Source organism: Ascidia mentula, chromosome 9 (assembly GCF_947561715.1).
Source record: "Ascidia mentula chromosome 9, kaAscMent1.1, whole genome shotgun sequence".
NCBI lineage: Eukaryota > Metazoa > Chordata > Ascidiacea > Phlebobranchia > Ascidiidae > Ascidia > Ascidia mentula.
The window spans coordinates 3,736,072-3,754,025 of record NC_138574.1 but is presented as its reverse complement, the minus strand read 5'-3'; the positions used below and the strand labels follow the sequence as shown (position 1 = coordinate 3,754,025).

At 37.8% G+C, this 17,954-nt stretch overlaps 2 protein-coding genes across 3 annotated transcripts; one reads left to right on the top strand and one right to left on the bottom strand.

Annotated features, from left to right (window-relative positions):
* Positions 1-1,586: 1,586 nt before the first annotated feature.
* Positions 1,587-2,886, bottom strand: LOC145913848 (ipis-1-like). The gene is made up of 5 exons (XM_083001609.1): positions 2,708-2,886; positions 2,522-2,638; positions 2,227-2,394; positions 2,017-2,164; positions 1,587-1,751 (listed from the first exon to the last, which is right to left on the bottom strand). Exons 1-5 carry the CDS (start codon positions 2,884-2,886, stop codon positions 1,587-1,589), a joined length of 777 nt encoding a protein of 258 aa, XP_082857735.1.
* A 794-nt stretch (positions 2,887-3,680) lies between these two features.
* LOC145914329 (superkiller complex protein 2-like) lies at positions 3,681-16,845 on the top strand. Of its 2 annotated transcripts, none has more exons than XM_083002141.1 (26): positions 3,681-3,806; positions 3,922-4,138; positions 4,260-4,332; positions 4,496-4,658; positions 4,727-4,798; positions 4,865-4,921; positions 5,236-5,345; positions 5,408-5,544; positions 5,801-5,891; positions 6,019-6,109; positions 6,544-6,745; positions 6,921-7,005; positions 7,264-7,447; positions 7,888-8,051; positions 8,663-8,875; positions 9,221-9,331; positions 9,856-9,967; positions 10,878-10,954; positions 11,362-11,784; positions 12,286-12,432; positions 13,096-13,208; positions 14,114-14,327; positions 14,393-14,503; positions 15,155-15,376; positions 15,633-15,813; positions 16,254-16,845. In XM_083002141.1, exons 1-26 carry the CDS (start codon positions 3,770-3,772, stop codon positions 16,412-16,414), a joined length of 3,768 nt encoding a protein of 1,255 aa, XP_082858267.1. In that variant the 5' UTR covers positions 3,681-3,769; the 3' UTR covers positions 16,415-16,845. The 2 variants fall into 2 exon arrangements, with proteins under 2 accessions (XP_082858267.1, XP_082858266.1); XM_083002140.1 differs by having other exon boundaries at positions 5,405-5,544.
* The last annotated feature ends 1,109 nt before the right edge of the window (positions 16,846-17,954 follow it).

Genomic DNA, 17,954 nt, shown 5'->3' with positions numbered 1-17,954 from the left:
GAATTGGCCGATTTGTTTTTGGCCAACCTAACTTGTTGTTCCATTTTCACACATTTTGATATGGATATCTTAAACACTATTGCATATTAACTATAACCTTATTTTTTTATATGTGTTTCTGAATTGTGATAAATATACTGTGTTTATCTCACCCTTACCAAAAATTTATATATAGGCTCAAACCCTTTACATTTGGAATGTGCCTTTTTCTTAACCTCATGCTTCCTTTAATTGAACTGTTTCTCCTATTTATAAAGTTATTTCAGTTCCTCCATGGTTCTCTACCACTTTGCCCATTCAGGTTGTGATATTTCCTGGGTAGAGGGCATGACCTTTATGGCAGCACCAACCTTGTTCGCAGTTGCTTGTTAAATTTTTCACTCTAGTGTTTTGTCTGCCTTTCACTAAACAATTTTCTCTTTACCATAAAGTTCTTGGATTTTACATTTACATTTATGTGTGTGGTTTAAACTTAATTTTTTCAGCAAAATATTGTTGTGCAAATATTTTAGGTGTTTGGAATGAATAAATTTGTAACTGAATATCTCACAGCTATCTAAACACTTTAAATAAGCCTTCACATAAATTTTGAATTTTTTATGCACTGTTTTTGCAAGAATTCTTTCAACATAAGTTGCGATCTGTTTACACATGTATATTTCTTGGATGATGAAAAAGCTACATTCACAAAAACATAATAATAACAATATTGCCAAAATAATTAGTGTGTAATTATCATTTAGGTTTAATTGGGCCATGTCAACAAAAAAGCTACAAAAAATGCCTGTTGCAACAAATCATTTTAATTTTATGTAACATGAGTCACAATATTATTAGAATCAGTTACATGGTTGAAATTCCAGAAGATAAATTTAATCTCACTCTGCCGTGGGGTCAGAAACATGTCCAACAAAAGAAAAGAGTTTGCTGTTTATATTGTATATTGCATAAAAGAAGGGATTTTCAACTGTAATTCTGGAATAAATTCGTAGTGATCTCAGTAGTATAGATACACCAGATGCAGCAGCAGCCTTTGTACCTAAATGTGTCAGGTAGTTATAATTGCAATGTGTAAAAAGTCATTAAGTTGGTATAAAAATTAATTGTTCAAATGGTGTGGCAAAAAATATTTTGTGTACACACCCTGTCTGCAGCTCGTCAATATTATGGCTTTTTTGCACATAAAAAATAAATATATTTACCGTTTTCATCTACAGAGATCTTTGCCTTGTGTTCAAACGCACTAACGCTAAAACTATCACCACTTATTCCAGAGAGATCGCTGATGGTAGGTACAAAGATGTCGTTAATCTTCAGTGTCTTGAGAACCTTTTATACAGAATGTTTTACATTGTTAGATTGTTTGTTTTTACTGAAAAAAATCTATATTTGACACAGGGCTCCACCTGTGTCATGTCAGTAAGCTGAGACACTTTGAACTTTGGCATGACTAATATTACTTCTGACCACCACCATGACTCAAGGTTCATCGACGCCAACGTTTCTTGAAAACTGCTCGTCGTGTTTGAAATGCCTTAAAAATATCACATAATTATCATGGTGTTTTTGCTAGAAAATCTGTTTTACTATTTACCCTTGTACTTGGGCATTCCCAATATGAAATAGGACAAGCCAGATTTGTATGGTATCGCAACATATCTCATTTCCGTTGTTTCATGCAGTCTTACTGGGGTTGTTTGTTTCATGCAGGGCACCTTTTTTATACCTCCAGGTGTTGTAAAATTGCAAGGCTGCAAAACATATGGAAAAATGCTATTGTATAAAAAAAAAGTTAAAGTAAATGTTTTTCAAACAAGGTCACTGTTTCGGCATTGGTCTTGACAGTGCAGCTTTGGTGCGACTTGCAACGAGCTTGCCAGCTAAATATGCAGCTGCTGTCACCCAAACTAGGTGCAACCTGCCAGAAACAAACCAAACAGGTTTATGTCAATGCGAAAAGTGATTATTCCTTTATTTTTATTGTGTTCCTAAGAAGAAATCAAATAATAGACTTACCGATGGAAGAACTTCAAAAGAAACATTCCATGTTGCTTTGAAATACACTGCATTAGCTACAACCAGTTCTGTGAGTTCATTTATCAGATCTGATGTGATAAGATCTTGAATGTGTCCTTCAGTCTTGTTTAAAACCCAACCATTGATTCTGTAAGTAAAACATTATATGTTTCTGAATATATACTTGTTATGTGCGTATTTCATACTTACATATTTGCTGCTTCCACAGGGTCATTAAAGTTTATGTTTGATATTGCGGTTTTGTAACTGTTTGCCAGTTGATAAACGTAACTTTCCTTTAAATTATTTGTCCTTGTAAACAATTTATTGGCCTTTATAAGTTTATTGTCATTTCCTATTTCCTCACTTCCCAATCGACTGAAAAATATTTTGATTAGACGTTATTTGCAGCCTTTGCTTAAAAAGCTGGAAAAACTTAAAACAAGATTCTATGGTTAAAAGTGTAGGCAGTTTGCAAAAAACTTCTAGAATGTAACCTTCTTACCCAAGCATGTAGTGGATGTATGCATCGTCCTGGTGTGACATGCCCATTGCATCTTTGATTTGTGTTGCTGAATTGTGCCTTGCCCCAGCCAGGAGCATGCCAAGTACTTGGATGACACTGTGGGTAATATTACCTTTATGTGCAATGTAGAAACATCTTTATGAACAAAAATAAATGTGCAAATACCTCAATGGTGAAAAAATAACATTGTTCTCAAATCCTTGAATGCTTGTGACAGCAGAATATAAGTCTCCAGTAAATCTCCTTAAAGAAGCTTCCACTGTCAATTTGCCTGAAAACTGCTGGTAGGACTTGCAAGGAAAGTGAAGCAATGACAGTATTACGATCACAACATGAAAGTTCATTTTGCAATAGTTACAGTCTGTAAACAAAACTTTTAAAACATGTTTTTTTCTTCATGCTTTAGTTTCAATGACTTAAAGTTTATGCCCATTTATTTAGTAAAACTTTTACGTTCAAGAACTTTGATATACAGAAAAAGTATTGTATTCCAAATGAAAGAATGAAGCTAGTGCACCATTCAGCAACTTGACTTGTAAGTGCATCTGCAAGTACCTAATATAACATCAAGTTATTTTACATTTAAAACACTTTTACTTCAAGTTCATCATTAACATGCAATTACCGGTAAATTATTGCATGGAAAAGGTTTATTACTAAATTGCATAGGAAGTATTTTCTGGGAAGGTTTTTTTGCAAAGAACATAAAAGAGTTTGTTTGGCGTATTTATATGTAAGTGCATTACAAAATGCTGTTTGCAAAACAATTTTTTGGCTGGCAGTCACAGTCAGATTTTGCTGCATCATGCAAGTTGTGTGAAGAACATGTTGTTTACCACACAAAGGTAAACAACATGTTCTTTACCACATTCTATTTGCAAACAGTTTTGTAACATAATGTTGTTTCCGTATGTTGAATGTTAATTTCATGTTGAATCTCATGTGTCATGTGGATATGCACAGGTTGAATGCACATTAACTGCAGTGGTTCTTGGATGGAGATTTCACGGTATCTTAAACTGTGTTTATTTTCCTGAGCTTCATATACATACAACTTACTTTGGAAGTGACAAATTCAACAATTTAAATGTGACCATTTCTGGTCTGTTCAATATCAAAAGTGAATATATATATTTTCAGGTTTATTAAGGGTTTTATGTCTTGTCAAGCTGTAACTTAAATAATGTAAGATATAGTTGTGTGGGATGTAATCAAAGAATACCACTCATGGCTTGTCAGTCAGAGGACAGCACATCCAATAATGGTATGTATATTGTCCCAAATACTTAAACAAATGCCTTTGAGTATATAATTTGTTTGATATATTCTTCAAACAGTTTTTGAAAGATGTTTTAAAATCAATTTTCCTTTTCACATAGGTTTGGACTTGCATCTGGAATTTCTTGAAACAGACATAGCAGGTGGTTTTGCTGTAATAGAGGACAAAAGATCAAATGCAGAGAATATCTCCCTTATTCCTTCTCTTCTACCAATTGGCATTCCACCGGTGTTAAATTCTATCGAAGAACAAATTAGGGAAGAATTTCTGAATCATCCCGAAGATTTGGAAATTCACCATGCAAGACACACACAAAGGTCAGTTCTTATTGGGTATAAAAGAAATACTAAATGACAACGAACAGTTCCTATATATGTAGTTGTTATATTTAGGATGATTAAGTCAAAGATTTTGAAGGCAAGGTTATTTTTCCTGCAGAATTTTACCGAAAGAAACTGACCTGGCCTCATTGTTTGCTATTGGAAGTTGCCAATCACAGACATCTATACAGGTGACAAATGTATCTTAAATACAGCTTTGTATCAACCATAGAGGTCTGCCATAAAGTCAGTATCAGCCATTTAAATCACTGGAATTTTATAAAAACTTGTCACTTGCATAGCTTTCAAGGTTAAGGGAAACCTTACTAATGAGATTATTTTTTTAATGACAAGGTAAACAGAAACATGACCACCGGTGAAATGCTCGGGTTCTACGAGGAGGAAACTGATACTGGAGGGACTTTGACGGCCAAAAACTCCTGTTCTTTGTTCCGTACACCAGGTCCACCTTCCCAGTCAATTCGAGGCACCACAACCAACTTTCCATTTTGGCCTGGTGTGTTTAAATATTAACTTAAACTTCTCAAAAAGGTGTAACATGCGAATAATCTTATTGTGTTTTAGGAGGAATGGATGAGACTAAGGTTGACGATCTACTTGCCAAATCGTTGGATGCAACTCTTGACTTTGAAAATGGTATTTAATTGTATTAATAGCACACACTAATGTTTTGTTTTAAGTTTATACATTGATTTCAAACAGACTTAAAGTCTTGCCCACCCGGTTTGGACCATGGAATAGATTTTACAAAATTTAAACGTAAGTAGTTATTTTTTTGTTTTGTGCACTTGCTATCATTGTGAACAACCTTTGTTGCCAAAATCCACACTAAAACCCAAATATTATGTTGTGAAATGGTTTTCTTACCATTTTGTATGATATGATAATTATAAGTGTGATACCTATTTGCATTGACTTTCAAGTATGTATGTTGTCATTCAAATATAATATTTTTAAGTAAAATTTTATCATTTAAAGTTTTTTTTCATTTATATGATAAAATGTTGCCTTCAAAACGTCTTTTTCATTTAATTTTAGGATGTAATTTGCTAATTAATTACTAATTACTACAGGCCCACAGCCTTCTGGTGTCTTCAATCTGACTGATATTTTGGATGAAAGAGAATTTGAAAATCTGTTTCAGTCTCAGGGAAATTCAACCTCAATCGAGGAAAACTTTCCTGTAAATTTGAAGCAATTGCCCATGAGTTGTTTCACCTTCTTATCAGCTGTCTTTGTAAGCAGGCACCAAAAGACTCAAATAAAGATGAAACCAATGTGGAGCAAAGGAACATAGTAGACAACTTGATTCCAATCCAAGCTGAGAAAATGTCAGATCATAATGGAGAGAAAGATGTGGCTGCAAAACCCAATGCACAAAGGTATCTTGCAGAACAATTTTTGTTTCACAAAACCGTAATATTTTGATAATATTTTGAACAAACACAAAGACAGTACAATGCCTTTTATGGCATTTTGTCCAGCAAGCACCTTAGGTTGGGTTTTGGGAAATTCTCCAGTATCATTGCACAAGTGGCTGTTGGAGAATATTTCCATTGTGCTTTTCTCTTCTTTCAATCACCCATTTATTCACTATTTACTAAAATCCACTAATTATAGTTTTTCACCACTTTACAGTTCTCCACTTGTTGAACTTTGGGCCGAAAAAGTTGACATCTCAAGTGAGGTGGTTGATTTTAACAAGAGGATTCCAAAAATGGCTCACCAGGTACTTACCGAATTACATCAAAAAGCCACGAAATGCTGTCAATTAGTAAAACGCCGATCCACTTGTCCGTGCGTCGTTTACAAACAAAAGCTTGAGAACTTGTGGTTTATTTTTTTCGTTTTTCAAGTGGCCCTTCGAGCTCGATATCTTCCAAAAGCAAGCTGTTCTCAAATTGGAAAATCACGAATGCGTGTTCGTCGCAGCCCATACTTCTGCAGGTGAATTTTATAAGTTCAAACAAAGGGTAACATGTACCCGAAAAATTTAGAGTTACATGGTAAGCTCTAGCATCCTATATCTTAAATTTTTTGCCAGGTTTCTGGCTATGCAAGCGTTAACTATTGGAAGTAACCCCGTGATATCCGCCATTATGTTGCTTTGTACATAGTCACGCAGCAATGTTTAATGCAATAGCATGGTTGGCAGGATCGTCCCACTGCGCAGGTCCTTCCTTGTCTGCAATGTCTGGGCTGCGAGGCTTGTAAACCTAATATTGTATGTAGTAAATTAGTGTTTTCAACAAAAATAGTATTGTTTTGAACACAACTCACAGCTTAATAAATCTTCAAGAAAAACATGGGTTTTATATTTTTCGACTTCGCATATTCCACAAATGTCACGAGTAACCTCTACAACTGTTACTTGGTTGCAGGCAAAACGGTAGTGGCTGAATATGCCATCGCCCTCAGCGCTAAGCACATGACCAGGGTCGTATACACAAGTCCTATCAAGGCCCTCTCCAACCAGAAGTTCCGGGATTTTAAGCAAACTTTTGGTGACGTCGGTCTCATAACGGGTGACGTTCAAATCCACCCTGATGCTTTTTGCCTTATCATGACAACCGAAATTTTAAGGTGATTGGTTGTTGTATGTGTGAATCTTGTTTCGAATTGTATCTGGCGCGAAAAATTCCCTCTTTTTCTTGTGTGGTTCCTGACCTACAAAGTGCGTTGCTGCAGCCAAACTGCGGTTACCGTGTGATTTACGATTTGCGAAACGTGCTGGATGTGTGTGTTGTATTTCTTGCAGGTCGATGTTATACAATGGGTCGGACGTGATACGGGACTTGGAGTGGGTGATATTCGACGAAGTTCACTATATCAACGATACGGAGGTTATATGGCCATTTCACGTTAAATATGCGCATATCTTTTTCAACGTTAGACATCATATAAACGTTCCCTATATCATTAGCCATTGAAACAACCATTGTCGTGTTTGGGCAAAAATATACCAATGAATGAATAAATATAAAAATGATTTATGTTTTTACCGTGTAGTTTAGGTACAACACATATTTACAGACGAATTCGGGTGATCTGGGTAAATACAAACAGGTTAATAGGTAAAATATATTTTTTCTACCCAACAGCGTGGTGTTGTGTGGGAAGAAGTCCTCATTATGCTCCCTGAACACTGCAACGTCATTTTGCTCAGCGCAACCGTTCCCAACACACTGGAGTTTGCAAACTGGATCGGACGTACCAAGCGTAAAAGGATATACGTAATCAGCACCCTAAAGCGACCCGTGCCTCTGGAACATTATCTGTACACTGGTATGTGAATGAGGTGCCTGGTTTGCAACCGCTAATGTGTTTGGCTGCTGTACTTATGTGCCAATTGAACGTTGTAGTTGAAGTCGTTGGGCACGGGTAGTGCACGTGTTGGTACGATCCTGATTTTTTACTTTTCTACCTTATCACATTGTACAACTAGCACCTTACTTTGCATTGCAAAAAGGCAATAAATCAAACCAAATCATTTGTGCAAAAGACTACAACGTAAATTAACTAAACATGCAAAAGTAAAAACACATGGACACCGACAAAAGTCAGGGCCAATGTGCTGATGGTGATTTCCTAACGGAATATCACGCTTTGTCGAAGGATCGCAAATACATGTTAGGAATCAAACCTAATAGATGAACTGGATTCTGTATTTCGCTTTGTAGTTGATAATTTGCCTTGTGTAATCGTGCGATGTATTTTGTTTTCAGGCAACAGCAGTAAAACAAGTGACGAATTATTCCTGCTCGTGGACTCGCATCGTCGGTACCTCACCACCGGGTACAAGAAAGCAGTCGCAGCAAAAGACGAAAGAACGTCCAAACACAGCAAGTCGTTCGGCGCCAGAACGCAGCGCGGCGGAAATATGGCGACAGTGAGTGTTCCTTAAATGGCCCTGGATTACTTCCGTCGCGTGTCGTTTGCAGTTTGACGAGATTCCAATAGGAATGTATCTAATGCGGGGGTGAACAACATAGGGCACCTGTTCCAAAGTTAATAGCACTTGCACTGATGTTTAGATTAACTCGCCAACAAATAATTTGTGATTGTCCCACAGCTAGCCGCATCAACATACAAGCAAAATTTGATTAAAATTTTAAAAAGCAACATTTGATAAGCTGTCGTACGAGCGTTAACTTCTCGTTATTGCTTACTGTTCATTCAATTAAAGTATGTTTGAACGCCATAAGGCCCCAACAAGCAAAAACTTTCCGCGACCATGGAATTTTTGTGACGTCAATATCTATAAAATTACGTCAGTACTTTTAGGGGATTACGCTAGCGAGAGGAACTTTTAAACTTAAGTTTCTACCCAGGATTAATTTTCAAACACATTATGCCCACTTCTACAGGCTATGACATCACAACAAAAAGAATTCAGATTGTCGTGTATTATGTAATATTAGGCCTGAAGCATGCCCTGCTAAAATATCGGCATCGCAAATTGATGGCCACCCCAAAATGTCCAATGCTTTTAACATGTAGGACAGAAACGTTTGGCTCTCGCTCATCAACCGGTTGAAAAAGAAGGACCAGCTCCCGGTGGTCGCATTCACTTTCTCGCGACGAAGATGCGATGAAAACGCGTCACGTCTCGAGTCTCTGGATCTGACGTCATCGGCCGAGAAGAGCGAGGTTCATATTTTCTTCAACAAATGCGCGCAGAGACTCAAAGGCACCGACCGAAGTTTACCGCAGGTGATGCGAACGTGAACGTTATCACGAATGTTGAAAACAAATTTTCTTGGTAGTTTTAATTCGATACGCTTGTGGATTTCGTAACCTTTGTAATATATAGTACTGGAAAATAAAGTTGGTTTCCAAATATATTGTCAGATTAAAGGCGGGGATAAAACATGGCAAATGTGCTGGTGTAGGCAATTTCCTTTTCCAATGAAAGTTGGGAATTTAGTGGAGAATTTTCCACAAAATATGTGGCGTTAAAGCTGTCTGCACAACCCTATATCACTCCATGCTTAAATATAGCCTCCTAGTTGCATTGACGTCTTCGTGGTTGTAGTGATTGTTGTTCGCCGATCGCAGGTTCTCCAGATGGCTTCGTTGTTGGAACGAGGCGTGGGAGTTCACCATAGCGGAATTCTGCCTATTCTCAAGGAAGTCGTCGAAATGTTGTTCGCCCGGGGCTTGGTGAAGGTAATTGAAATGCAAATATTTCCGCGAAAGCTTTTGCCTTCCGTAATTGCGAACGACGATTTAAGAACATTCGAAGATTTGACGTCACGTATTACGTGTGTGTGGGCGGTTGTAATATTCTTGCAAGCAAAGGCAAAAAACCCGAACATTCTTATATTCTTAATATCCGACAAGAGGTCAAGCAAACAAAACGGTCCAGTATTTGTCACATGCCTTAGTAAGAAATGATCAGGGTTAAGTTGATTTCGAATTAAAAATTCTATGGAATTGCTGCCTCTCTCTGCAGAACCATGTGCCTTTACTCGTTGTTAAAATATGGGCGCCTGACTTGATAACGCTAATAATTTTATTGGTACCCATGCCATTTTATGTATCACGTTTGTTGGACAAGGCACGCGAGTGGTGAACAAAAATCAATCTTATGGGCAAACCCCTTTGTAATTGCAGCGTTTTTTTTCAGTGTTATTGCTACGTATAAATAATGGTGGTCTTATAGTTACAAAACTGACTCGTCTCTTTTGCAGCTTCTGTTCGCTACGGAGACTTTCGCTATGGGTGTGAATATGCCTGCTCGTACTGTTGTGTTCGACAGCATTCGAAAGCACGACGGCACAGCTATGAGAAACCTACTGCCCGGTAATATCAACTAATACTACATTCGCAAATAGTAAATCACTCGAAACAGTAATTTAGTTTTTTTTACCTAATTTCAAGATTTTTCCAACGCCACTTGTTGTGTTTGACACAGATGGAATTTAAACTTCAACAAAGAACTCTTCCAAATTTCACTGAAAATAGCATAATTGAGTTCTTATTTAAATCGAAGAAAAAATGTATTTGAATCAAAACTAATGATACTGATCTTTATAAAATTAACTGCATTCAGACACTAGGTTTTTTATATTGTAATTTCAAGCACTTAAATTCGTAAAAAAATCCATAAATTCCAATGCACGTTTTCCTTTAAACCCTTTAACTTCCCGGTATTTGTTTTGGAAAAGCTAAATCGTTTGACCTTGAAAAGGTCGTTGCTCACGTGCCAGAGTCGTGAATAGCGTGGCTAAATGTGTTGCGGTTTGGCTGACTGCGTCATATCTGCAATTCACCAGCAGCGCCTCGGGCAAATTTGTTTTTCTACGTTTGTTTTGCACGCGCAGGAACCACTGACGTCATTTGTAAATTGGAATGTTTTCTTTGTTTGAGATCTGTTTACGATCTGGTGTTGCAACATATGACGCACACCAGTTAAGATATAACAGAAACTGTATTTTATATAGTACAGTTTTTACATATACATAGTTGTTTTTAAAGGATAATTAATAGTAATAATACATTTATAAAGCAATGGGTAAACAGTCTCCGCCTAGCCGTTTTTGGGCAAGATCATCCACAGTTGCCAAGCTGCACTGCTGAGACCTATTGGTCGAAACTGTTTCCCTGTTAAAGTAAAACAACAGTCACAAAAATCACATATGTATACATTCTGTCTCCTTTTCAAGTATATTTATGGAATATTAAACACCTGAAATTATTTACTGTTGTGCAGGTGAATATATACAGATGGCTGGCAGGGCTGGGAGAAGAGGTCTCGACTCCACCGGCACCGTTATTATTTTGTGCAAGGTAATGTTACGCTCAATCAGGGTGACTTTTTTGCGTTTGGTGTAATAAGGGCATATAAACTATACTTAAATTGCTCAACGCAAATCGTGACACATGTATTTGATGCGAAATTGTACTAAAACATTTAGTACGTGACATTGATGACAAAAAAGAATGTACTCGTATAGAGTATTCAATAATTGTATATTGTAAATCTTTGTCGCCCTCTTGTGGACAGCTCCACGTGAAATTCGCCCCACAAGTAATATTTAATTGCGTTCCTGTCTGCACACGTGCCACCTTATCGACTTTTTCATACTTTCCCGCGCTTTTTTGCGTTTAAGTGCATTACTTATTGATGTACTTGACCGGCATTTTTTACTTAAAAACCGTAAATAACTGTTCCATGTTTTCGATATTTTATCCAGGGCGACGTTCCGGAGTCTTCCGAGCTCAATCACATGATGTTGGGAAGACCCACCAAGTTGGAATCCCAATTCCGTCTCACCTACTCCATGATCCTCAACCTCCTCCGCGTGGAACAGCTCCGAGTGGAAGAGGTTATGAAGAGGAGCTTCTCCGAGTTTCACGCGCGCAAGGACTCCAAGGCGCAGGAAGAGCGACTCCGCAAACTCCAGGAAGAAATTGATGAGAAGTTTGAGATCACCGAGCTGCTGAATAGGAGCGATTACGAGCGTTACCTTGACAACTGCGAAGAGCTCATCCAGCTCCGTGCCCACATCCAGGAAGAGACACTTCTGAGTGGAGCCGGGATGCGGATGTTGCATTCGGGAAGAGTGATTGTGCTTGATTGTGAGCCATACCCACAGCATGTAGCTGTCACGTTAAAGGTGAGATTTTTTCCCTGCTCCTCAATTGTGAAAATGTGCCCTTGTTTAAAAGGATTTGGAGGTTTTCCTTTAAAAAAATCGGGTAAAGTGCAACAAAATTTGGGACCACTTTAACAAGAAAAGAGTCAGTTCGGTTTGTTACATAGCAAAGGCTCGATTTGCTCTTGGACATCCGCTTTCTATCCTGTTATGTACACCTTAAACTTGATTTTTACCTAGCCTCTTGCAGCTACGAACTAAGTAACAACACGCATCGATTCCATAACGTGTAATTTTTATTCCCACTACTCAGCTACAGGGGTGAAATAGCAAAAGCTTGAGGAAGCCTATTACAGTGTTTTTCTTTACAACAACAACAACAACATAATATTTGTGATATAGCAAAATGTTGCCTGTGTCCCAAGTCTGCAGTTATGACTAAAACTCATCTTAAATGTCTTCCACCATTGATGCAAGCATTATGTGACTTGGTTGACGTAACAACATTACGCGTTTTCCAAGGCCAACACCAAGAAAACGGAAAAAACCTTCACCGTGCTCGTGATGACGCAAGAAGGTGACGCGGGCGAGCGCGATGACGTAAGCAAGTGGCATCCTGCCTCTCTCCTGCGGAAAACCCTTTTTAGACCCGAAAGAAAACCCAGTCAGGTTGGTGCCCTGCCCACTTTTCACAAAATATCTTCGAACATGAAATAACTTGCTTTGCTCTCACAGTATTAGTTCGGGCAAAACTTTTTTAATACAAAACTTGGATATTTAAATAGGACTGCTCTTCTGGCATTTTTGTGCTTTTGTATGTTATGTAGTTGACGTTTAAATTGTGATGTTAAACCCTGATGATATCTTTCCTGTATACATGGTAGACGAAACGTCCGAAGAATAAAGTACGTTAATTTATGCTAAAAGAGCAGTCCAGTTTAAATTGTAGGAACACTGGCAGCAAAAGTTGCACAAAATTGGGTATTGTTGGCAATTTTCGTCGAGTGCAGCTGGGTCATGTCAGGTCAAATAACCTAACGGCCAAACCCTTACCTTTTGAATGTTATAGCAAAACTTGGCATGAGCGTTAATTTCTCACCCACAGTTGAATATGAAAGAGTTAAATCGGTCTGTAGATATGCCCTTCAAAGTTACCTCTTGCTTATCATTTTTGGTTGTTAAGCATGGTTTTTAAGCGTATTATCAGCAAAAAAAGTTTAAAATCCATCGGCAGACGTAAACAACATGTGGTGGTAATATAAGTTAGGTGCTTTCCGATCGTAAGACGCAACACATGAATCTTGTATCCGATGCATCTATTTATAAACGCAGATCGTGATGGAAGTACGGCCGAGGGAAGTGTCGTACGTTACAGACAAGACGATCAAGATAGCTGCGGAAAAAGTGATAGCCGATCACGACAGGAGATCGTTACCTCGGTTTCGGTAAGTTATGACGCCTTCCAGCAGTTTCTTTTTCGGTGTAAGTTTCTTCCTGGGGTAATCGCCCGAAAAAGCATCGTTTATCGACGGTACGTAAGATCTATATGTTGTTATAACTTGGCGAAAACGGCAGAGCCATTTTTAACAAGACAGCACTTCTGGCGTAAATTAATGTGTGTATTTTCCGGCACTATACAATCGCAGTATTTTTTTGCCTCCATCACGTGATTTCACTATTTTTTTTTTGCGCCTTTGAATATTTTGTGGTTACAGTTTGTATTGTGATGTTAAACCCCGATTAAGTCTTGCTGTATGGCAGACGAAACGTCGGAAGAATAAAGTACATTAACTTATGGCACAAAAGCAGTCCTGTTTAAATGTAGTTTGCCTGGCAGCACAAATGCACAACAGAGCCATTATTGTTTTGAAATGTTTAGTAATCCAAACGTTTCGATGTTATAATTTGGAGCATCTCTTAAACAGTGTAGCTGTTCCCAATCTGGGGATCGCGAACCCACAAGGGGTCTATAGGATTGTTTCAGGCGGTTCTTGAGTGCGTTTTTGTTTCTAAACTGTCGTATTTCCTATGTCACATTCATCTTTTATTCCAAGAAAATTCACAACTTTGCCCTTGGGAATCACTGTTTCAAAAGAAATACAATCTTGCAAAAAAATTTATGAAAAATAATAAACTTACCACAAAACTCTAATGAAATACTATTTCCTGTAAAATCGCCATTTGTGCAACGTATAGTAAAAAAAACATAATAAACCGTATTTTTTTATCACAGGCAATTTTATAAAAAAAAACAAAAAAACAATTAAATCAGTTGTTCAAATTCTGCGTTTTTGAATTCAAATGCAGTACTCGTTTTAGTATTTTGAATCGGCTTTTTTGATTGGTTCAGATTGGATCCTCCCGACCAATCAACGGTGATCGCTACACAAGAACTGCTTCGATTGGTCGAAAACAATCCGCATGGTTTCAATTCGATTGACCTTGTTTCTGACCTTGGCGTCAACCAAATGGAACTCGTCGAGGAAGTGATGCGCATGCGCAGTTTGGAGGACTCCATAGCAACGGCATTCACTTGTGTGGCGTTGCCAAGGTTTAATAGCCAGGTATTGTAAAGTCCTTCATTGTGAATTTAACTTACACCGACTAAGACCTTCTGCTTGTTTCAAAGGTTGAAGAGGTCAATTCCTATTTAAAACTAAAGAAAGAGTTCAACAACATTAAGTTTCTTCTGAGTGAAGCGAGTTTGCATCTTTTGCCCGAATACCAGCAAAGGGTGGAGGTATCAACAAAAAACTAAATCACTATATTGCAATAAAATTTAACACGCAATTAAAAATATTGACATTACAACTTATTTTAATTTATGTAATAAAGATTCCTACAATGACAAAAAGTCCTAATATTCAGTTTGCCAGAAGGGCAGTATTCAGCAATAAATATGCCTGGTAGCATCAGTAACAATTTCTCTATAATTTTATTCCCAATAAGTAGCCTACGTATAACTTTAATGCTCAACAACTTTGGTGTAAAATCCGAAGCCGTTTGCCTTGCAGTGTTGTTCGGTCGATATATTTCTTTTGGTATTATCGGTACCGCTTATTCAAATCCGTTAATGCATATATATACATATGTATATCAAAGAACAAGATAAACGACTTGGGATTTTACCAAAGTTGTTGAATAAAAAGTCTTAAACCAAGTCTTTGTTGGCCATAAAGCTACAGGAGGGTCCGACAACGCAAACTTTCATCTTTAACTTAAATGCTGATATATGGGACATTTTGATTATTTCGTAGTAAACCGTATTGTGATTGTAATACTCGTATTGTATCATACCTCCATTTTCAATATATAAATATTTGGCTTTGCTGTCTATACATATCAATTCCAAACAAAAAAACTGCTGTTAAATCAAATTGACTCCTGTCAGGTGCTAAAAGAACTTCGTTATGTGGACGCTGGAGGCGCTGTGCAGTTAAAAGGTCGAGTAGCTTGCGAAATATCGAACCACGAAATCGTCCTCACGGAGCTGGTATTCGAGAACGTGTTTTCCACTCTCGATCCAGTGGAAATTGTCGCGTTGTTATCGTGCGTTGTCTTCCAACAAAAAGTTGAAATGGAAGAAGTTAATTTGACGCCACGCCTTAAAGAAGTAAGTTGTTCCTTTTCGAAGAAGAAAGTATGTTGTGTATTGTGTTCGTTTTTCGGCCACCGATTTTCACTTTTTTATCTACGGTGATACGACCTTGCATCATAATGTCACTTTTTGACATCACAATAGGAATAACACGTTTAACTTTGGAGGCAGTGAAAAACTAATTGGGCCGAAAATGAAAAACCAAAGCAGTTTTCCCGCGATCCGACAGTTAACAGCACCCTTTCATTAATGGGTGATTTTAATCTATCAGGGTATGAACCGCATCATAGAAGTTGCCACAATGGTTGGAACAACTCAGTGGCAATTTGGTATTCGTCAACCGGTAGAAGATTTTGTTGGGACTCTGAAATTCGGCCTGGTTGAAGTCGTGTACGAGTGGGCTAAAGGAACCACTTTCAAGGACATTACCAACCTCACTATGGTGCAAGAAGGTATGGTGGTTTTGTTTGATAAAATACACCAATCTTGGTCTAAATCCGCTTCACTGTTTTTAATCGGCCAAATAAAACAGCAAAAAAAAAATTTGCAACGAATTCAAACAAATGATTTTTTTTACTGCGGCGCCCGAAAAGTTTTTTTAGGGACACCTAGTTAAAACCTTGTTACTTGCAAAGATGCAGTAAGCAAAGCTATCCGAGGGCGAATATCTTATTAAACAGCAATGCAGTATGTTATCGCACGTGTGTTTCCTTGTTGGCACGAATTTATAAATGTTTCTGGCATTTTTTCAGTCCTCAGAGCCTTGCTACAAATAATTTACTCTTTTTCAAAGGAATAACAAGAAATGGTAGTTTTATTGCCGCCTAATCCATAATGCAATACACGTATTTTTTCTGAGGTAAATTGTGTACAAGATAACCTATGTTTTCAGGTGTGATTGTGAGGACGATACAACGTCTAAACGAAACGTGCCATGACGTCAGAAACGCAGCTCGCGTCATCGGTGATCCGACTCTACACGCCAAGATGGAAAAATGTTCGGAACTTATCAAAAGGGACATCGTCTTTGCTGCAAGCCTTTACACTCATTGATGTGCTTGAAAATCCTGTTGAGATGTGGCTTTGAGCTTACAAGCGACACCAAGCACGGTCTTAAAATTCTGGAGAAATTCGTTCTTAAAGGTCTGTAGGAAATCATGAACTGTTGAGGTGTCTGTTTCATTGCATGAAGCAAGGTTACTTAGAATATTGGGGCATCTGGTTAACGAAATTTTTTCGTTTGATATTTTGTAGTTCTTTTATCGGGAAAAGTTCAAACACATCTATTTCTTTGCCTTATCGTGTTGCATTACATTACATACCAGGGGGTATTGCGTATTGCAATTGAAACCTGTCTTAGCCTTGTACTTTTGTCTGTTCAACAATGGCTTTCGGTCTCCATAGCCAGCCTAATTGTGTGAAAGCAATTTGTGTGCTTTTTTACCCAGTTCGTGTCAAGAATTTTCGGTACTTTCCTAAACTCCCGAAATACGCTTGTCTACGTGCGGTGCTGGTTGAGGAACTAGTTTCGCTTTGTAGTGCAATAAAACCGAAAACCGTCTGCTACATCACGAGTTCTTCTTCCTCAAAATGCTTGACGTCATCTCACGATATAGTCACGTTCAAAGGGACAAGGTTCAAAACAGTTGAACGAAGAGGGACAGAATGTCAGATGGCCATTTTTTCTAAAACGCTTATGATGTAAAATCGAAATGTCCAAAGTATTTTTGCGAACGAATTAACTTTTTGGTTTGCGAGTTTGATGGAGGTGCATTGAAAATGACGTGTTAATTGTTTAGGCAAATTTTTGGCCCAATATTGCCGTGCATAATGGTTGTGTACAAAACAATACCAGCAGTTCCATGTTTAGACAAAATGCAAATCTACAAAAGCAATACAATGCATCGAATCAGGGAATAACCGCTACCATGTATGGGGGCATTGTTTCAAGGTTAGATATTAAATTGACACTTATTTTCATTTTAGACTTTTCCTTTAAGGTGCGATTGGTGTTAAACCACAAAAGTTAGAACACACAATCACGAATGCGTTTATGCTACATTTTGCAGCAGATCCTATTAATGCAGTTGTCAAAAAAGTGTCCAAAGTTGGCATCATTTCCTTGGCACAGAACATGCAAACAATGTGTAGGGATTTCGACCAAGCGACATTGGGTGAAGTTCGTAGCAGTATAGAGGTGACTAGAACGAGCCAGTTCAAACAACTCGTAAACACTCAGTGACGAAAGAGGTGTACACAATCATGTTACTTTCATTTCTGAAACACGCACATAGCCAAAAAAAATCTTTGATCTAAATACCCTATCGATAATTCATTTTTCTTGAAAACGAACGAAATATTATAAAAGCAAGTTTTCGGTTCATGGAACCGCAGACTCGAATCCAAAACCATCGTTTTTCAGAATCGGTCTTGTTTGTATTGGAATTTAATTACAGTGCACATCAGTGAAAGCAAGCAACACATCTAGAACTACTTCCTTGTTTACTTATTGACGCAGCTGTATGGCATTTTATTTTTTGCCGAAGAAAGGACGAGCGTTCAACTACTAACCCATGGTGCTGGGTGCAATAAG